This window comes from Bufo bufo, chromosome 1 (assembly GCF_905171765.1).
Source record: "Bufo bufo chromosome 1, aBufBuf1.1, whole genome shotgun sequence".
NCBI classification, from domain to species: Eukaryota; Metazoa; Chordata; class Amphibia; order Anura; family Bufonidae; genus Bufo; species Bufo bufo.
Genome location: NC_053389.1, coordinates 64,053,948 through 64,076,617, shown reverse-complemented (window position 1 = coordinate 64,076,617; position 22,670 = coordinate 64,053,948). Strand labels below are relative to the sequence as shown.

The window sequence follows — 22,670 nt, the reverse complement described above, 5'->3', positions numbered from 1 at the left end:
TAACCTTGAAAGAAGGGTAGTGACAGCCCACCATCTGCCTCCGACAACCATAGATATCTCTGCTTTATACGAACCCTCTTCCTACCCCAGATTAGGTCATTAATCAGAGTCTCCAATCTATGAAAAAAGATGTCGTCAATCCAAATAGGGGAGGCACACATCGGGAACAAGACCATAGGTAGAATAATCATCCTGATCAATGCGATTCGGTCTGTCTGTGCCAATATTAGCTTCCGCCAAGCGCCAACTTTAGTTCTAACTTTATTCAAAACTGGGGCAAGATTCAAGTCATAGAATCTACTTATTGGAACCCCGATCTTAACCCCCAGATAGTTCAAGGAATCATTAGGGGCCAAAATACAGACTCGGCTCCCCACATCTACAGCTTTCCGGTTCAGCGGGAGGAGCGATGACTTTGTCCAGTTGATCATATATCCTGATAATTTACCGTAAGATTCTATTACCTCTATGACATAAGGAAGGATTTTCCATCCCTGATCCAGGAACAGAATCACATCATCTGCATATAGACTTATTTTATCGCTCACTCCCGCCACCCCGAAGCCTTCTATACGATTCTCCAAGCGAATCCGACAAGCCAATGGTTCGATAAAGAGAGCGAAAAGAAGGGGAGACAGAGGACAACCCTGTCTCATCCCTCTCAGCATCGACACAGGAGAGGAGCTCATACCATTGACACTAATACGTGCAACTGGCTGTGCATATAACATCTGAGTCATTTCCAAAAATGGATTTCCAAAGCCGAAATGGGACATCGTAGCCCAGAGAAAAGACCACTCCATCCTGTCAAACGCCTTTGCGGCGTCTAATGACAGGATGGAGTGGTCTACACCACCCCCAACAGACAAATTCAGATAGACCCTATATATGCTCGTCTGAATTTGGCGACCCGGGATAAAGCCCGTCTGGTCAGGGTGGACCAGACCGGCTATAACCCTCTTCAAGCGATTAGCCAGAATTTTTGCAAAGATCTTATAGTCCGTATTTAAGAGCGATATGGGTCTATATGACCCCACATCGCAGGGGTCCTTGTCCTTTTTCAGGACCAAGATAATTACTGCCTCTCTGAATGATGATGGTAAAGAGCCAAATGCGCAGGATTCATTAAAGACTTAAAGTAAAATTGGCAAAAGAGATTTGGCATGGTATCTATAAGTTTCAAACGGTAGCCCATCTGGACCGGGGGAAGAACTAAATTTTAATACGAAAGAGTCGCTTGGAGTTCCTCCAAAAGAATAGGGGAGTCCAACATCGCTCTCTCCTGGGTAGATAGCTGGGGGAGCGCCAATTGTTGGAGATATTGATCCATATCCGTGCGTCTAAACATAGAGTCAGATTTATAGAGGGTAGAGTAATATTTCACAAATTCCTCTCTTATCTCCTCTACGGATCTCACCCCAATTCCTTGGGAGTTCCTGATTTCTTTTATAGTAGTGACCTCTCTCTGGTTGGCCACCAAACGGGCCAAAAATCTACCTGTTTTACCAGACTCACAAAATCGGTTCTGACCTTGAAAGAAGAGCTTATGTTGTGCTTTTTTATATAAAATTGTCTAAAGCTGAGAATTGGCCTCCTTTAATTGAGCAACAAGTTGCTCCTCATGGCAATTAATTAATGCGGCACGCAAACTCCTTATTGAGTCTGTCAACTGTTTTTCCCTACGGCGTATTTCCGTTCTAAATCTATGAATTTTATTAAAGTACAGACCCCTAATATGTGCCTTCAGCGCGTCCCACACATAATGGATGTGTGTTGAGCCTACGTTGAAGCCCCAGAATTCCTGAATATCATGATCTACACCGGACTGCTCCCCTATCACCTCAAACCAGTGTGAGTTCAATTTAAAGGCTCTACTTAAAGTTGGAGCCTCCACAAACACAATCAACATGGGGGAGTGATCAGAGATTCCATGAGGCTCGTACCTCATCCTCCGGACACGTCCGCACAGATCCCGACAAGCAAATGCCAGATCAATACGGGACATAGACCCGTATGACTGGCTAAAGCATGAGAATTTTTTTTTATTGCCATAGAGGTGGCGCCAGATATCAACCAGCGCCAGCTCCTGGCACACGGCAGTCAAAGGGGACCCGCTGCGACCGCGCCCAGAGAGTGCAGAGAACCGATCCAGCTCAGGGTCTGGTACCGCATTAAAATCGCCTGCCACCAATAAGGCACATTGATTTTTAGTAGAAATATATTGAGCTAAGTGTGACATAACATTTGATTTATATGGAGGGGGGATATATATAAAAGCCAGTATCACCTCCTGCCCCTTCCAGAACCCATGAAGAAATACATATCGTCCCTCTTTATCTATGGCACTGTCTAGCGGTTGGAACTCTGTCCCTCTATGTATGTATACACTGACACCTCTTGAGTAAGATGAAAAGCAAGCGTGGTACTCCAGAGAGGCCCATTTCTTTTTCAGTGTGTAAATCCTATCTTCTGTTACGTGAGTCTCTAATAATGCAACAATCGCAGGCAAATGACGGGTCACCAGGTCAAATACTACAGTCCTCTTCACTCTGTCTCCCAACCCTCTCACATTCCAACATAAAATGTTACATGGCATGCGTATGAGTAAGATTATCTACAATCTCAGCGGAGAGGCACGCATAACCACGAGACGGAGAACGGCAGCCAATCCCTCCCTAAAACCCCCCCCCCAGAAACCCCCCTATGTGGTTGACAAGGCGTTTTACAATACCCATCAACCTCTCACCTTCCACCAAACCTCCCCCCCGCCACCACCCCTCACCCACACCCCTCCCCACCTCATCTTCATAGTAATTCATAGACCCCTGGAATCCAACCAATGTGCCACCTCCTCATGTCTAGAGAAGAATCGGACAGTATCTTTGTCTACCACTCTTAATTTAGCGGGGTATAACATTGAATATTTAATGTTAGCTGAGATCAATCTTTTCTTAACCTCAAAGAAAGATCTTCTTTGATTTTGCGTCTCTCGAGAAAAGTCAGGGAATATCGATATCAGGTTATTATCAAAATATGTTTCTAATACTTCTCTTTTACGTTTGCAGACCCAATCCCGATCCTTTGAGCAGACAAATTTAGCTAAAATTGCCCTAGGAGGGGCACCTGGGGGCGGTTTTTTAAAAGGAATCCTATGGGCCCTTTCCACACAGAAGGTAGACATATCATGCTCTGGCCCCAGATTTTCTACCAGCCACTTCTGGATAAATTTCGGCGTATCATCCTGTTCCGCCCCCTCTGGAAACCCAACTAATCGCAGGTTGTACCTACGTGATCTATCCTCCAGTTCTACCACTTTCCTTCTTAACCATATACGATCTTCGTCTACTTCTTTAAGTCTGTTCTTTAGTATACCATTCTCTACACTGACACAATTAACTGTAGTTTCCAATTCGTTCACCTTTAATCTGAGCTTCGACATTTCATCTCTTATTATATTGACGTCCCCTTGTACTACTGCAAGGGAAGAGGCCAACTCTGCAACCGAAGTACTGGTAGCATTTACTACTCCCAGTATATCCTGCAATTTTTTGTTAATACTGTCAAAACCTTCACTATGGGATGAGCTGGTCTTTAATAGCCCCTGCTCTGACCGCTCCGCATTGTCAGGTCCTATCTCAGCCTGAAGAGCAGACCTCTGAACCCCTCCTCTAGTTTTGGGGGGTGGTGATTTCAGAAATTTATCTAACCGAGCTTGTGGGCTCCCCCCTGTTCCACTTTTTGGCGGGGATAGACCTCCTGATTTACGATATTTTGGCGGCATTTTTATGGGGTCCAATATATTGCGACTATGAACACAGTTCCCAGACGACTATAACTCATATACAAATATGTACAGGGCACCCATCTATGTTAGGCTGGCATATAGAAAAAGGGGGCAAATACCAGACAAATATGCACATATAATATCAGGGAATAAAGCAGTCACTAATTAGGTGTGGTTGCCACAAGCCCAAGGTATGTGCAAGTTGACTGGCTACCACTCCCAATTAAACATCTTGATAAAGTTGCCCTGAATTTTATCTAGTGAGGTTAGGCGAGATAAGCCACTAGCCGGCTGAGAAGAGGTGATCAGCAGTTATATAACGGTCATAATATTATCAAGTTAACATAAATCAGAGTACAACAAAGTATCCAAGCGAAGCGAAATATCAGAGCCGGTTTTAAGGAATATGTCCCATAAACAATGTGCAGGAGGAGGGTACCCAGTAGGGGGGAGCCTTCTTATGTTTAAGATGGAAAGGTCAGAGTTTGGCTTTTCAAATATACCGTTACGGAATCAAATTGCCCTTAGCGACTGGGTTTACCAGGGGACGCCAATCCATCCAGGAAAGCCACGGTTGAAGACCGGGAGTCTGAAAGTTAAAGAGGAGCTTTATGGGACTTTACTGTTCCTCTTAGTTAGTTCCACTTGTTCCGCTCAGGCTTTATGGGCCTTTACATTCATCAGTTGCACTAATATTGCAGCCCCAGACCCTAGCGATCAGCCCCAGGTCCCGCAACCAGCCACCGCAATCCGCGAGGCTCACCAACGGGGACAGGAGCGCTGACACAGAAGGCTGAGAATTCCACACCACCACCGTTGCCCGGCCGCACCGGGGATCAGCAAACTCCTCAGCACTCCGTATTGGGGTCACATCAACCAATTAACCAGCGGGGTGCCTGAGATCAAGCCCCTGCTTCTCCCACGCGGGCAGCAACCTGGTTTACCCCCTAACTTTTCCAGCTCCAACTCCTAACACCCCCCAGGCAGCAGGGTGACATGAAACAGGTCGCAACAAGACACGGCTGGGAGCGGGCATCGGTATTCGGGCACACAATGACGTAGCAAGGGGGGCGCTGTACAGTAGGAAGCTGGGCACTGCAAACGACTGAAGAGGCAGCAAAGGGCAAGATATAACAGGAGCCCAATCCAGCATGTCAGAGGCTTACCACCGCCGGCCGGCACACGGCACCTCAGCAGGAGCAGGAGCGGGAGCAGAAGATCAAACACCAGCACTCGGCACCTCCGCAGGAGAGGAAACAGATCATCATGCTGCAGGTACCTGCAGGCAAGCGGGCTCGGACGACGGGCCAGGAACAATCAGCCCGGAGGCCACGGCGGATCCCAGCAGGCAACAGGCAGGTAGCTCAGGCTTCCATCGGTAATCGACTAGCCAGGCCTGGCCAGGGGGCGTTCCATGCGCATCAGGGAGCAGAGCAGAGCTAGGCGAGGCAGAGAGAGGTGAGCGAGAGCGGAGACGGCAGCCGGAGGAGGAGCGCGGCTAACCTACGTCATGCCGCTCTATCTGAAGTTTAGTGCCACCATTGAGAGTTTTGTGTCACCGGTAACTCGTGCCCTAGTCAGGCAGTAGTTGAATATGCGTTTGCTCCTGTTTAATCCGCGGTTGCAATAAGGTTTAAGTATATTGCCACACATCTGAAACGCTTCACCAGCAACCAACACGAAGGGCATGGGAGAAGCTTTAGTACCTGGTAGAGGTTGAGGTGGTGGAAAATCAAATTGTCTATTGTATAGCCTTCGCCCCATGTCAGAATTTTTAAAGACTATGGAATCATTGTTTGGGCCATAAGCCCCAACATCGAATGCCACAAAACGGTACTGGGCATCAGTGATGGCCATTAATATAATTGAAATTTTTTTTTTGTAGTTATAGTACTCTGAACTAGTGCCTTGGGGCTTGATAATACGTATATGTTTCCCGTCCACTGCCCCAAGACAGTTAGGAAACTGGCACACCTCCCAAACTTTTTCAGATATTTCGATCCACTGTTGCCTACTTGGATGTGGTATAAATTCTGCATGCAACTGCTCCCACAAAGCACGGTGCGTATCCTTAACAATCAAGGAAATTGTGGATATTCCAAGACGAAACTGATAATGGAGGGACGTCAAATTTCTCCTGTTGCCAGAAACAAACTATATAATTTAGTTTGCCTTGTTTGATACATTAAACTGGACAAACCACCATTAAATGCTCAAATGCTTTCCTTTGTTCTGTGGTCATTCACAAAGGGCAAAGGACATTTTTGGGAAATACAGTGATGGAACGGGCTCTCCATGGAGAATGATAGACGTATGTTTCTGGCTAGCATTGCTTACAGTGAAGTCAACGTCTCTAATGGTCGAGATAGGGGTAAAGCCTGACCATAGGAGGCGGTGAAGTCACAGTGAACAATACTAATGCATAGCCTCTAAATCCCTTGGCCTGCGTAATCAAGAGCTGCGCTAGGTAGAGTATAGTATCAAATACCAAAACATTTTCGTACCATGGGGTAGGGAAATATGTCTGGGCTCAGCTTTGAACCCGGAAAAGCGAAGTTAAAAAAACAATGGTTTCAATTGTATCTGAGTCCCCACTGTGATGTATTGTATGAAGTGTAGCTGTCAGCAGTTTTCGCTGACCATTAATAGGAGATGCTCTGGAAGTCCCCTTTTTTGGCCTAGCAATACACACGGAAAACGGATGAGACACGGAGGACAAAAACCCAGACACATGGACAGTTCAAGGTCATTGTCACAGATGAAACATTCACTATCTTGTCATGGATGTCATCAGAAACAAGGAGGCGTAAATAAAGCCTTGGAGACTTCTTATCTTGCATTCGGCTCTCAGGCCGAACTTTCTAGGACATCCTGAACTAAGCAACAAGGCATTTGTTGTGCCTGGGTATGATCTAATAAAAAGTGGAATGACTGATGGCTCTTTTCTTTTTCACTCAGTTGTGGAAGCCACTGGCCGGGTGATATATGACAATACTATCAGCAATGTAGTTATTTATAGTGCACAGTGAAAAACATAAAAACTAAACACAAACAATGGCGCAGTCGCACAGTTTCTTTTTATATCACCACACAATTAATTTGTTACACACTTTTTTCAGTACTTCCTATAGAAAGCTAAATGCCATTGTGAAAAACAAAATGTCCTGCAAAAAACTAAAAAACACCTCATTTGCATATGTTTAAAGAAAAATGTAAAAAAAGTTATGCCTTTTGGAAGGTGGTGAAAAAATGCTAAATAAAAATAGAGGTTAAAAGTTAAAGGCTATGTACACCTTTGGAGGCAATTTTTGTTTATGACTGCATTTTACAATTTTTTTTGCTAAAAATCATATTTTCAATTGGCCTTTATTAAAAATATTGAGCCGTTCTGTTACAAAGGGTTAACTGTTTTTCTAGCTGTGTGACTAGTACTTTTACTTTGTGCCGGTCATCTAATAACCCTTATCTCTAAACTACTGAGAGGTCATAAACACTTATTTAAGCCACATTCTTATCAGTAAGATAAGGATTGAGCTATGAGTCTTTATAATGTCAGAGAGCAGAGATAAGGAGTCCATCAGCTCCCCAAATGACGGAAAAGACAGAAAATTCACAGGCTGCTGCTATTGCAGCTCATCTCTGTACAGAAAGAAGGATTCCATATTTTTAATAAAGACCAATTGAAAAAATTCTTTTTTAGCTCAAAATAAGTACAATGCAATAATAAAAAAAAAACATTTTGCCCAAAGGTGTACATAGCCATTAAAGTTAAACGTGTCCTGTTCCTATGTAGAAAATGTTTTAGTAGTCATCTCAACATGACAGGCAGGATTACAATGAAAGATACCACAGGATCCACCATTCCCAATAAGTGGTGATCACAGCTTATCCACTCCCCCTCCCTGCAAAATGATTTCTGCAAAGGTCTTAGAGCTTTCTCTGCACAACACTTCCTCATAGAAGTTAGCGGTCATGCACACAAATGTATTTTTTGTCCGCATCAGATCTGCATTTTTCTGAGTGTTGGATGCATACCCATTCACTTCAATGGGGATATATGCGGACAGCAACACTGTGTACTGTCAGCATCTGTATGTCTGTTCTGTGGCACCCGCAAAAATCTAGAACATGTCCTATTCTATGTCTATTACGGACAAGGAGAGGACAGTCCTATAGAGGGCTGGACTTCCGCAAAATGCAGAACGCACATGGCCGGTATCTGCGATTTGCAGCCTGCAAAAACGGATACATTCGTGTGCATGAGCCCTTAGTGAGTCATCTCCAAATTACAGGTTCCTATGGCCCATGTGGCTGCAGTAAAATAACATTCAAGGTGATACATTGAGAAGGAAAATTCTGCTCGAAGCTAAAGAAAACCACTGATTCACATACTGGTTGCTCAGGTTCCTTTATTCATTTCAGTTTAGCAAACATTGACATATTTTCCAGGATGTTACCCCATTGTAAAAAGTATGTCATTGACAATATTCCATAAAGAATGTGGGGGTCAAACGATTTCTTATTTTGGATATATCCATAAGCAGGTAGAAGGATCTATCGAGCTGTAGCTAATATTAGCGTTGCGTCAATTTCTTATATTTCTTTGTACTTATTGTCCTATGCAAGTCTCTCTCTGTTAAATAGTTCTTTTTTATGTGACCCCTTTGAGTGAAATATGAGTTGGAGCAATGCCTCTGGGAAGGAAGCTTCACAATTTACATTGTTCCTTGTTATATTCACTTAATAGGAACGAAATAAAATCCTCCAAACACTGTCAAAGAGAGAGAGAGAGGCTTCATGTGCATCACAGAAAGAAGGTAAAAAAAATATACCGGGAATGTCGAAGAAAGGGGAAGAAGAAAGAAATCCGCAGAGGAAATCATATGGAGGTAACTCAACGAGAGTTTAATTAAAATCTGATAAAGGTTCTCTGCTGGCAGGTAAAAGAAGAAAGCGGGACTATAGGTTGGGGAGGGATCCCGGGGATTCGGGCGAGGGTCGCCTCGGATACTGTACTTTCAAGCTTTCAGACTGAAGGAAAGGTCAACGAAAGAACTTTTTCTAGAGAGATCTATGAGAGAATACGGCATAAGGCAACGTAAAGAATGACTGCGAGGAAAAACAAGAGGCTAAAACCAGTTCTTGGAATCTGCATAAATAAATGATATATGTCATATATAACCATCTTAGATAAAAGAATATTATAATTATTATTTATTTTACATATTTGAAGACAAACTAAAGGATAAGGATAATTTATCTCCTCTCCCGACATGTCCATTTTAGGAAACACTTGCATTCCCCAAGCATCTTTTCTTAAAATTCTGCATTGTGCCGTTCCTCTATTATTCCTCCCAGAAATTTTCGACTGTATTGACATCTGGGTGTTATCAGTTAGGGCTAGGATGGCAGACCGTATCAGACTGTCCCCCAAACTGGTAGCATTTATTTGTCAATTTATTCCTGGCACAAGGCAGAGTTAAAAGAAAAGAGTTAAAAGAATTGTAATTTCGTGAAGAATACAATTAGACATGTCAGGACAGGAGGAGGGTCCTCTTTAACAAAATATTTACATTTAACAAATACACTTTCTGCATCACTTCCTTGCAGTTTTCAAGATCACTGCTTGCAGTCATTTACGAGGAGCAGTCATTGTTTACAGTGAGTAGAAAAAAAATCTGTTCCTGTCATGTGATGGACACAAAGGTACTGGGCTCTTGACAGTATAGTTATCAGAATTGTCTTGCAACAACCCGAGCTATTATCCCTCAATGTGTGCATTGAGAATCTGAAGGAGCACAAGCCACAAGGATGAGGATTTCACTTTTGCGGTTCCAGCATATGAGCCCCCACCTCAAAGAAAAAACTTTAATGAAGGACGTCTATAGCAAAAACAAGAAAAAATAACAAGTGAACTGCAACCAACATTTATTCTCTTAAAGGCTATGTACACCTTCGAGAGCTTTTTTATGTGCATCTTACTAATATTGGTCTTTATTAAAAATGTTCTGCTATTTCTGAGATAGAAGGGTTAAAAATCAGTCTGTTTGCAACTAGTGTTGAGCAAACTTCTGTTTTAAGTTCAGCGTCTAAAGTTCGGCTTCCGGTTAGCGGAGGATCCCGATATGGATTCCGAATTCCGTTGTGGTCCGTGGTAGCGGAATCAATAATCGGCCATTATTGATTCCGCTACCACGGACCACAACGGAATTCGGAATCCATATCGGGATTCTCCGCTAACCGGAAGCCGAACTTTAGACGCCGAACTTAAAACAGAAGTTCGCTCAACACTATTTGCAACCTGTCAGTTTGTTTTCTTTGAAACACGTCATCTAGCGACTCATGTGTAGTTCTTATCTCTGATCTCCTGACTACATAAACACTTATTTGAGCCATATTCTATTCAGTTTGTTAAGAACTGAGCTATAATAGAGCTACAAATGAACTGTCAGATCATGGAATTCAAAACAGACTGTTACAGCTTGCAAACAGACTGATTTTTAACCCCTATAACTCAGAAACCGCTGAACATTATTATTATTTTTTTTTTATAAAAGACCAGTTGAAAAAATGATTTTTTAGCCCAAAATGAGTAAAATGCAGTCACAAAAAAATGGTCTGAAGGTGTCCATAGCCTTTAAGGCCATTTTAGGGTCAGTCTTATGACTGCAACTGAACCTTGACCCCATGTTGATCTGCTGAATTGAACATACTGTGGCTCACCATAGTGTACTAGTAGCCATAAACAGATTCTAAAATTTTGCCATCTGACCTCGTTTTTCAACCTGACTGATCTGCGGTGGTTCTACTGGTGCAATCTGCACAGATAAAAAAAATATAGAATGCAAATACTGAAATGCACTGCAAACCCTGGCAGAGGTTTAACAATGAAGTGACTGGTGACCCATTCATGCGTGATCAGTTGCATACTCCGCACTTCTAGCCTAAAAAGGGTGAAGCTTTTTGCTTAAAACCTTACAACATAAAATCTTTCTTCAGGCTGGAAACACACATGCAGTTTTCTTCTGAATCCAGCCCTGGTTTTAGGTCAAAGAACTGTGCCAAGGTTTTACCCACTCAAGACAGTCAGCTGGATCTTACCATCACTTTTAATGACCTCATACAGTGGGGGAAATAATTATTTGACCCCTCACTGATTTTGTAAGTTTGTCCAATGACAAAGAAATGAAAAGTCTCAGAACAGTATCATTTCAATGGTAGGTTTATTGTAACAGTGGCAGATAGCACATCAAAAGGAAAATTGAAAAAATAACTTTAAATAAAAGATAGCAACTGATTTGCATTTCATTGAGTGAAATAAGTATTTGAACCCCTACCAACCATTAAGAGTTCTGGCTCCCACAGAGTGGTTAGACACTTCTACTCAATTAGTCACCCTCATTAAGGACACCTGTCTTAACTAGTCACCTGTATAAAAGACACCTGTCCACAGAATCAATCAATCAAGCAGACTCCAAACTCTCCAACATGGGAAAGACCAAAGAGCTGTCCAAGGATGTCAGAGACAAAATTGTAGACCTGCACAAGGCTGGAATGGGCTACAAAACCATTAGCAAGAAGCTGGGAGAGAAGGTGACAACTGTTGGTGCGATTGTTCGAAAATGGAAGGAGCACAAAATGACCATCAATCGACCTCGCTCTGGGGCTCCACGCAAGATCTCACCTCGTGGGGTGTCAATGGTTCTGAGAAAGGTGAAAAAGCATCCTAGAACTACACGGGAGGAGTTAGTTAATGACCTCAAATTAGCAGGGACCACAGTCACCAAGAAAACCATTGGAAACACATTACACCGCAATGGATTAAAATCCTGCAGGGCTCGCAAGGTCCCCCTGCTCAGGAAGGCACATGTGCATGCCCGTCTGAAGTTTGCCAATGAACACCTGAATGATTCAGAGAGTGACTGGGAGAAGGTGCTGTGGTCTGATGAGACCAAAATAGAGCTCTTTGGCATTAACTCAACTCGCTGTGTTTGGAGGAAGAAAAATGCTGCCTATGACCCCCAAAACACCGTCCCCACCGTCAAGCATGGGGGTGGAAACATTTTGCTTTGGGGGTGTTTTTCTGCTAAGGGCACAGGACAACTTATTCGCATAAACGGGAAAATGGACGGAGCCATGTATCGTGAAATCCTGAGCGACAACCTCCTTCCCTCTGCCAGGAAACTGAAAATGGGTCGTGGATGGGTGTTCCAGCACGACAATGACCCAAAACATACAGCAAAGGCAACAAAGGAGTGGCTCAAGAAGAAGCACATTAAGGTCATGGAGTGGCCTAGTCAGTCTCCGGACCTTAATCCAATCGAAAACCTATGGAGGGAGCTCAAGCTCAGAGTTGCACAGAGACAGCCTCGAAACCTTAGGGATTTAGAGATGATCTGCAAAGAGGAGTGGACCAACATTCCTCCTAAAATGTGCGCAAACTTGGTCATCAATTACAAGAAACGTTTGACCTCTGTGCTTGCAAACAAGGGTTTTTCCACCAAGTATTAAGTCTTTTTTTGTTAGAGGGTTCAAATACTTATTTCACTCAATGAAATGCAAATCAGTTGCTATCTTTTATTTAAAGTTATTTTTTCGATTTTCCTTTTGATGTGCTATCTGCCACTGTTACAATAAACCTACCATTGAAATGATACTGTTCTGAGACTTTTCATTTCTTTGTCATTGGACAAACTTACAAAATCAGTGAGGGGTCAAATAATTATTTCCCCCACTGTAAGTGCTCTAGAGATGGCAACTTAAAGGGTTTGTCCACACTTTTACAAGTGATGACCTATCCTCAGGACAAGGCATCGCTATCTGATTGGCGGAGGCCCCACACCTTACACAGATTAGCTGTTCTGCAAAAAGTCAGTGCCGTAACTACACAGCTCCGACGGTTGTGCAGTGGTCACTTCAGCACTCACTTTAATCGGAGCTGCGCTGCAGTAATGGGTGGAGCTGTGGAGCTCTGGTGCCAACTTCTGCGGGGGTACAGCGTGTCGGACCTCCTCCAATCAGGTAGTGAGGACTTATCCTAAAGATAGGCAATCACTTGTAAAATACCGTAATGGACAACCTCTTTATGGGTTATTTCACGCAGCAATTTTTTGAAAAAATGCCACTTGTGCAGTTTTTTGAGCAAAAGCAGAAGTGGGTTATAAAGGAATAGAAAATACAAAAGGGAGAACAAGTCTCCTTCATGTTGGACCCATTTCTGATTTAGGGCTCTAAAAAACACATTTGCAGCAGCATTTTCCAAAAAAGATGTCTGTGAAACCACGGTAAATCATAAAGCTAATATAACATTCTTCAACTTTGTGTTTCAGTTCCTCACAGTTTTTAATATTTTTGCTTGTTGTTTGTGAATAAAAAACCTGTCCTGGTCATGTCCAAATGACGGGGGTGGCACACATTGCAAGAGAACGCTCTGATAGCTTAATAAGCCTTACTCCAGTGCCAGTTTTTAGGCTTTGGCTGGGAACGAGATTTTTTCCATTCACTGACTGCAAGCGGAGATTTTTAAAGTGTCTAGGGATTAAAAGAGATACTTTCCATTTAATAATGATGAAAGGGTTTGTAATGGTGCACTCTCCCACCTAAGTAGGGAGAAATGCAACTGACTGCTGGGGGAGACAGTTGCCAAGCAATTGGGGGATGCCCAGCAAGTCCTGTGCACAATTAGAATTGGACCCTCACTGGGTATCGGATGGTTGCCTCGGCCCAGTGTGCAGTGGCGCTTCTCCGATTTTAGATCAGGAGGAGGAATACGCCTGCATAACCCCTTTAAAGGGAGTCTGTGAACTTCCAAATCATTAGGGTAGGTGACCTGAAACATAACCATAACTTTTTTGTGGTGATCCGGTCCTCTAATCTTGAGAAATGCTGATATTTTTTTTTTAAATGCAGATAAGGTTTTCGGTGCCCCATAGGCGGGACCTCTCCATTCACCTCTGTACTCCTAGGTTCCCCTGGGTGAAAGCTTCCAGCTCGGAAATCTCAGGAATTGTCAATCAAACAAGAAATGGGTGGCGCGGGGTGTCCCAACCCATAAAAATAAAAAGAGTCATTTCTCAGGACTAGAAGACTGGATTTTCAAAAGAAAGGTTTGGTAATGTTCTGGGGCACTGACCCCGTCTGGCGTTGACTTTGAAATAGATTTTGGAGATGACAGACTCTCTTTACAAAACAGGAAAACTCTTTGAATTCTAAATGAAAGGCAGGACTCCAACTGAGAGACAACAGTGCATAGCTGTGCAAGCATAACGGGGGATAAGAAATAAAACTTTACAAAGACAAACAATAAAAATAATTTGTACATAGGTCACATATATATCGCTATACCTGTGCATACAATACTTAAAGGTCATTTGATTTTTGGCTCTACGTAAAATTTGACTCCATCGCGGACATTATACGAGTGTAAAGCCCGTGTGCTGAATTTCATCTCCTCCAGCCCAAAAGGGGTCTCGTGGTCCAAGTAATAAACCCGCATGTTGTTTGTGGACAATTGTACTACAGTCTTAAGCTGCTTCTTGAATTCGGCCACGGTCTGATCGAGTCGGACACTTATCTTCTGGACTTTTTCATCATAGTGAATGTCAACACAAGCTTGATTCTGAGGTCGGAGATCAACCTCAGCCAGAGGTTCCAACTTGCCATACTTCCTTACCAGCTGTTGATAACTAGTGGAAGACAAAAAGCATTAAGACATATGATATTACACTGGTAAATCCCCCCCATACACATGCATGCTTGGCGGGGCGTTCTGAATGGGGAGAAATGAATACGCCGCTGCTAGACACCTCTGACGAAGGCTTGTCTCTCTAAAACCAAAAGGATCGGACATGTAGAAGCAGGATCCTTCTCTTCCTCTCCTCCTCTGACATCTGCCATTGGGGGTAAGTCGGGGCAACCCTATACAAATGAAAAGGTTGGCGGATCCTGGTGTAATCGGTGTCTGGCCAACATCAATCTGATGTGTAGGGTCACCTTTAGTGTATTTTATATATAGTGCTAGCTAGTATTGTGGACAGGCAAGGACACTAAAAAGGCAATAAAGCTTTAGCTACCTAAGCCTTCCAAAGCATAAAAGAAGCTAGATAAGTTTAGTAAAATTAAATAAATTTTTATTAAAATAAATAATATATATTTTTTTTAATTGCCAGAAAAAAGAGTATATGGCACTGCTGCAATATCAACAAGCCATTGAACATAGATAACACACTAGTTAAAAGGTTTTTCTGAGACTCATAAACTGATGACCTATCCTCTGGACAGGTCATCAGTATCTGATCGGTGGGGGTCCGACGACCGGAACCCCCACCGATCAGCTGGGAAAAAAGCAGAGAAAAGGCCTTCTCAAACAGGTGATTGGTGGGGATCCTAGGCGTCGGACACCCACCAATCAGATATTGATGACCTATCAAGAGGATAGGTCATCATAAGTCTCAGAAAACCCCTTTAAACTACGTCATGCATGGAGTGCCTGCTCTTCGGTGCACTGAAGTCTTTGTTTGCATATACAATAAAAACACTTTTTTCTCTTGAACGGCATAACCAATTTTAACCGCACAGGTATCGTTTGAATTAGCAGGGTCAACCCTACCAGGCTGTGCACCTGGTTTGTTAGAGTTGATCCTGCTGAAAGATCCTCTTTAAGGGGTTAACAGGTATCTGTCATGAGGCAGGTGCACCTTACGACATATTTAAAGGGGTTTTCTGGGATTGTAATATTGATGACCTATCCTCAGGATAGGTCATCAGTATCAGATCGGCAGGCGTCCGACTCCCAGCACCCCGGCCGATCAGCTGTTTAAAGAGAAAGCCACGCTCATGTGAGCGCTCCCTTCCCTTCATCGTTTACCTGCTCGCCGTCTACATCACAGCGGCGTGCATGTGTAATTACAAGACGTCCCATTCACTTCTATGGGACGGCTCTGTAGTATACACTTGTATAGGAAACAAGTGTATCGGTAAGGGGGCAGGGTGTCGGACCCCCGCTGATCTGATATTGATGACCTATCCTGAGGATAGGTCATCAATACTAAAATCCCAGACCCCTTTAAAGGGTTATTCCGATCTTAGACTTTATCCACAGGATATGCCATACATTTCTGATAGATGTGAGTCAGACCTCTGGAACCTGCACTTATATCTGGAATGGGGTCCTCTGACGCTGACGTTCCTGTGGCTGCTGAATCCTGTTGGTAATGAGTGGAAACATGCCAGGACCTCCATTGATCCTGAGAATGGGGCTGTGCTGCAGCTTCCCGCACAGTTAGTGGCCAGGGGTGCCACTTTACAGGGAACCTTTTTGGAGGTCCACAAAGGACACTGCAGTTTGGCCGGATTACCTCATTAAACTCTACAGAACTGTAATCTTTATGCTTCTTAGATCCCAATTTCTCCTTTCATATCTCAGAAAGTGAAGAAACCTGGAGGTACGGGCCGAGATTTCCAGCATAAAGGGAAACTTCACAGTAAATTTCACAAATGTGAGGGATCCCGTGCTGTGTAGGCCAGTAACATGAGGATTCACAGGGGAGCATGACCCAGCCACTTGCAACCCGAGAGGCAGGCAGTTTGGAATAGCACACTGGCTCTATGAACTGGAAAGACTCAGCCATTAATCACTGCACAAGACCTATTGGTGTCTCTTTTTCACATTGCACAGATGGAGGGCCTGGGACAAAGGCCTCATTGACGGCAGTGAGCTTGGACTCTGCACGGACTCTCAGGATTTGAAGTAGCATGCTATTTGTAAGTGATGTCTTATTTTATGAAACAAACAGTGAGGAAAAGAAGAAATCCGAATTGCTATTGCAGCATCTCTTCCAAGAAGTGAATGCTACCCATATGCTGAAATACACATACTACATAAACCAGCTAAGGCGACTGTAACGAACCCGGAAGTGGTTAGCTAGGGGGTTCGTAGGTTTTGAGCCAAACGGCTGAGAGCCGGAGTGATTATAGCCCACTGTTCGCTTCTCCGCCAGTTTAATCCAAAAGAAGTGAAATGCTGTAGCTGAGATTGTCCCAAGTAGCGATCAGTTACCCAAGCACCAGCCGAAACACGATGAAGGGTGTAGCAGCCAGCTTTATTGATGCCACGCTGGCTTTTATGGAAGTCTCCCTGCAAGAGGACCTCCCACAGTATACAAACATAATAACCAATCACATTGGTCCAGGCAATAACAGCGATTCTGTTACAGCGACTTTCACACTTGCATTATAAATTCCGATATTGAGATCTGAATACCGGAATTAAACGGATCTGGTGACTCTCCTGCACAGCGTATGAAGAGCCCACCATAAGCTCTGCCTGTGTGTGGTGCCAGGACGCTATGTCATCAGACTCAGTCCTGACACCCATATGTTCTCTCAGGGGCGCTTAATGCATCGCAGAAAGGGAAGTGACATCACAAAAGGGTGTGGCCTAGTCCTGAAAAGGGCAGTCTTCCAAAATGGGCGTGGCCACACACAGAAACTTTTTTTTTTTACAAAGTTGCCAAGTGTGATTAGAATATTATACTTTTTTAATGTATTTTCCATTGTGACCAAAGAGGCCTATGTAGCCCTCAGGTCTACCTCGACTATAGCCCTGTTATGCCCCACCACAGTACAGATGGCCTTACATATTAGATTAGTGTCACCCGAACCCAGTCAAGTATGGAGGTGTCATGTATGGATTGAGCAGCTGGTTCTCAACATGCCTGATCCTTTTGCTCCTATGGGACATTAGCTTGGGTCTACAGTTCCTATGCTACAAAACCTGAGTAGTTTCATCTAGCAATCAAACTCTCTATCATCTGCTCTCTAGTTCTTGCCATTTTACCTTTGGTAAAAGGCTCAGATGGACGGCCATGGCTTCAGACTACATCAGATTGTTTGTAATTTGTTCCAATGGAAACATATAATCCTGCACAGAAGCTGCAAAATGGCTTCATTACTCTTTTACGATATATTGAACAAGGAATTACCATAAAACTAGTAGTGAAGGTGGACCTCCCCTATACCCGCATGTTGTGCAATTAGCTTCTCACAATCCCAATTATGCCCATGTAAAAAGTGCTGACTGATGCAGAAATTTAGATAGTGTATGTAGGTCGGCATTCCGGTACAAATAGAATGGGCGGCTCGCGTCTAGGAGAGGCACTCCGCTTGCATATGAGGAACAGACCAGCACTCACTTGTCGATGCAATAAACAGGACATTTAAATAGTCCACCCGGAACCCAAGTGTGACGTCGGGCGGGCTATTTAAATGTCCTGTTTATTGGTGATTGTAATACGTCTGAAGAAGGCTAAGTCTAAGCCGAAACGCGTCACAGAAAAGAAAAGTGACAATAGAGAATACATGATAGCATCGACAAGTGAGTGCCGGTCTGTTCTTCTGATGCAGAAATTCAGACAGAAGTCCAAAGGTGTGAACATTTCTGTACCGTACCAAATAGGTCGGTGCTACAAAGGACTTAGCACGAGAATGAACATTATGGGGGTCATTTATTAAGATTGGTGTTTCAAACGCCAGTCTTAATAAGCCTTTGCGCTGGATCCGCCAAAGTTATAAAGAAGCGCCGGCCTCCACATAACTGCAGCACATCCAGCGCCAGTTCTAAATGTAAGACAGCTTATGAGCCGTCTTACATTTAGACCATTTTCTATGCCTAAAACAGGCGCAGAAAATGATGGCTGAGACGGGCGCGCTGGTCCATCCCCTTCCTCGTCTAATATACACCCTGTATGTGTTGATCTACAAGAAATTGTTACTAATGAAAAAAAAAAAGCAGGTACATTCACGTGGCTGTGGTGCCATTGTGCCCATGTTGTGGACCGCAAACAGTGATGTGGAGATCACACAGAAAGTGCCTGTGTTTGGCGGACCAGCAACACATGCACAGCAGCAGCACCACCATTGTGTGAATATAGCCTCAGTCTCATCCATTTTATCCAACTTTTAAGTTTTTCAAAAATATGGAGCTTTTGGTGAACATAATTTCCAATGTATTTAAACCAGAAAACTGGCACAAATACACTCACAAATCTCCCCCTTACACATATTACAAAACGTGGCTGCCTGCAACCACTAGGAATTTATACAGTTACTAATGACTGCAATGGAAGCTGTAAAAATCTATTCACACAGGGCTCCCCCTAGTGGTGGCTGCATGAAAATTCTGTGTTTTCAAGCTGGGAACAGAAGAAGGAGTTTAGCGCTGGGAACCCTCCCTCCCCTGTGCCCCATAGCGGTCAACTGGCATAAATACGTTGATAAATCTCACCCAAACACGTAATATATTTAAAAACTGGCTGCCTGCAGCCACCATTAGGGGGAGCTCATTGCATAGGAACTGATACAGTTACAATTGAATGTAAAGGAAGCTGTAAAAATCTCTCTGCACTCGTCTCCTCCTAGTGGCGGATGCATGAAAATGCAGTGTTTTCTGCATTTTCTGGGAACAGAAGAAGGAGTTTAGCACTGGGCACCCTCCCTCCCCTGGGCCCCATAGCGATCAGTTGGCATAATTACGTTGATAAATCCCATCCAAAGACATGATATATATTTCAAAACTGGCTGCCTGCAGCCACCATTAGGGGGAGCTCATTGCATAGGAATTAATACAGGAAGCTGTAAAAATCTCTCTGCACTCGTCTCCTCCTAGTGGCGGAAGCACGAAAATGCAGTGTTTTCAAGTTGGGAACAGAAGAAGGAGTTTAGCGCTGGGACCTGCAGCAATCACATGATCTGCGTGTATGGGAAATACGTCACTGCGCTCTGCTAAATGGCAGCCTGTATTCTGCTGATGGCTTTGTAGGGCAATGGAGTCTACACTGATACACTCGCCTGAATGCTATCCCGTTTACGTACACCGGGAAACACATTTACTAGATGTGACAAGTTCCTAGACAAAAGCTGAAGATAAGTTAAGGAGGACAATGGTGGTCATTATGCCCCAGGAGCAAATATTTAGTGTTCAGGCTTCCCTACAAGAAAAGTAAATTGTGTCCGTCTTATTACCCCTTTTTTATTTCCCATTGTCTATAGTCTTACCGTAATGGAACTTCTTCCTTTGGGACATTCATATAGTAACGGAGGAAGAATCTCTCGGAGTCTTCTCTTTCACCTTCTGTGACAACACTGCCATTCAGTTTGGAAACAGACGGCAATCTAGGAGTTCATATGAGAGGGAAAGATTAGCGAGACCATCACTCCGCTGCATTAAAACTGGAGAGGAGAATGCCCTGATCTGTCTTCCATGTAATCAATATGCTTTCACTCCCGGGATCTCGCTGCCAAAAGACTTAAATGCACTAGAGTGACCCCATAGAAATACTGCGTGCAAGAAACTTTAGAAAGTATGAATATCATCCAGGTCATCTCCAAAATTCCAGAGCGATTGTGGGACTCTTCTGGCAAACGAATGCGGTTATCACTGGAGTCTCGAGATTTTTCGGAAAGAGATAAGACTGTCAGTTTCAGAATGAATGATAATGGAAAAAGCTCCAGTCTATAAGAATCTGTGCACCAGCTTCAGTCAGCACCATCTAAGGCCGTATAGAATTTTTGCTATACTATATATATATGCCATAGATGTTAGTACTCTGCTAGGGGATCACCAGGGGTTTCACGAATGTCAGTGTATCCCTTAAAGTGACCTAGCATGGGGGTGCAGGTCTGTATTTTATTACAAAAACAATAGCTCCTCCCCAAAAAAATGTAAAAGAAAAAAAGGGCTTTAGGGCACGCTGACACTTTGAAGAAGTTGGGACTGAACTTTCGGGGGTGCAGCTCTGTTCCCGATATAATGCTATATAAATACTATGTACAGCAATATTTTATACCTCCGGGTAAGATGGGAGCTGCTCTCCCCATTTGCAGATTTTTTTTTTTTAAATCGTTATATTTTTGAAAATTTTTTTTTTTTGGGGGGGGGGGGGGGGGGCTATTGTTTTTTCATAATAATATACACACCCAATACGCCCTCCTCATGGGACAAGCCTCTAAGAGAGGAGCTATCATTAGGTTTTTTTGAATGAAAAACCATAAGCCCTCCTCCGCCAAAATAGAAAAAACCTGAATATAACTAATTAAAAATGTTTAAAAAATTAAAACATTGCATTGGGTCCAAACTTCCTTTCGAGCGGCTCCCATCATGCCCAGTGGTGCTGTCATAACCCCCTAGTGATATACAGTCTAATAACTTCTGTAACGCAGAATGGCACTTTGGGAACTCAGGTTGCAGGTAGAGTTGGGCTAGGTTCACAATCATATGAGCCTCATTTTCTGCTTTTCTTTTCCGTCATGGGAACAGAAATATACAGAAAAAAAACTGAAGTATCAGATCCGGCCTTCCCCAGACATCAACAGCCCCTGAGGGACTTCTGGACCCCTTGGCTGTAATCAGGTCTGTTGGGATTCAGTTATGGTTTCCTTGATTTTGCTGGAGGGAAAACTTCTGCAAGCAGCAGTACTTTATTCAGCTTTTTTTTGCAGCAGATGTGAACCTAGCCTTGTGCACTTTTCAAAAAAAATTTAAGCCAATCAGACCTTTTTAGAAAAAGTTTAACCGTCTCGATATTTCCTTTTACATATTTGCATATGTCACCATATATAACATTTTAATCCATTCCCAGTGCCCTGTAGTTGACATACCACATACCCCAAACATACCTTTATTTCCTTTTCTTGATTTTTATAGCCTCCGAAAAACAAGTTTTGATCCCTATGAAAATTAAAAGAAAAGAGCCCAAGTGGCAGTAGCCATCGCTGATGGACCCTAGCCGCTCCTATTTGATTTGAGCCTCATTCCTCCCCTCCGCCCTCCATTCCAGACGTCATCAATGCACCGCTTTAAATCTCGAGCCACTGGATCTCCTCTTCTGGACTGCCTGTGTTGCACAGACTTCTGGCCATGCGTATGCGCAGTACACTTGATGTTACCATTGACCACAGAAGCGTACAGGCCCGAACAGAGAATGGTTGTACGCCTGCCACAGATTTCGAGAGGTGGCTTGATGATGTCCGGAGTGGAGGGAGGTGGAGAAAGGATGCAGAGGGGAGGAGCGCCTGGAGTCCATCAGCGATGGCTACTGACCCTTGGGTTTTCTTGTTCTAATTTGCAAAGGGATCAAAAGTCGTTTTTCAGAGGCGATAAAAGTCAAGAAAAGGAAATAAAGGTATTCTTGGGATACATTGTATGTCAACTAGAGGACACTGGGATTAGGCTACTTTCACATCTACGCTTTCCCTTTCCGTCATAGGATCTCAAAACCGGAAGAAAACGCTTCAGTTTTGTTCCCATTCATTGTCAATGGGGACAAAACTGAACTGAAGGGAACGGAGTGCACCAGAATGAATTCCGTTCCGTTTCATTGCATTCCCATGACGGACACAAAACTGCTGCAAGCAGCGTTGTTGAGTGTGTCATGGGATGCGGAGCAAGACGGTTCCAATGTAAGTCAATGGTGGTGGATCTGTTTTCTCAGACACAAAAGACAACAATGGTTTTAGAGACGGATCCGTCGTGCCTATTTTAGAGATAATACAACCGGATCCGTTCATAACGGATGCAGCCGGTTGTATTATCGTGACGGAAGCGTTTTTGCTGATCTATGACAGAACCAGCAAATACGCAGATGTGAAAGTAGCCTTAAATAGTTCATATGTGGGGAAATTGCCTTTAATATTAAATTTTGTATAAATATAACAATTACCTTGCAATTACTAATTTTCTACGCTCCTCTGTGCTGTAGGGCTCCACCAGAGGTATACCTAGTAATCGGATTTCTTCCAGCACGGGCAAAGTGTTCAGTTTCTCAATGTCTTCCCAGGAGTTTATACCTGAAGAAACAGAGATAAATATTCATAGCTCACATCTGTGCGC

At 43.5% G+C, this 22,670-nt stretch overlaps 2 protein-coding genes across 3 annotated transcripts in view; both read right to left on the bottom strand.

Moving 5' to 3' along the window:
- TECTA (tectorin alpha) overlaps window positions 1-3,439 on the bottom strand; it is a 226,617-nt gene extending 223,178 nt beyond the window's left edge. Inside the window, exon 1 of the mRNA XM_040416053.1 lies at window positions 3,289-3,439. Coding sequence (XP_040271987.1) covers window positions 3,289-3,439 — 151 coding nt within the window. The remainder of the gene's footprint in view (window positions 1-3,288) is intronic.
- Window positions 3,440-12,924: 9,485 nt separating this feature from the next.
- Window positions 12,925-22,670, bottom strand: part of TBCEL (tubulin folding cofactor E like) — a 53,876-nt gene continuing 44,130 nt past the window's right edge. For both annotated transcript variants that reach the window (XM_040425233.1, XM_040425226.1), the window contains exons 6-8: window positions 22,501-22,627; window positions 19,838-19,954; window positions 12,925-14,469 (exon numbers count right to left, since the gene is read on the bottom strand). In XM_040425233.1, the coding sequence (XP_040281167.1) occupies window positions 14,151-14,469; window positions 19,838-19,954; window positions 22,501-22,627 (563 nt within the window). In that variant the 3' untranslated portion in view covers window positions 12,925-14,150. The remainder of the gene's footprint in view (window positions 14,470-19,837; window positions 19,955-22,500; window positions 22,628-22,670) is intronic.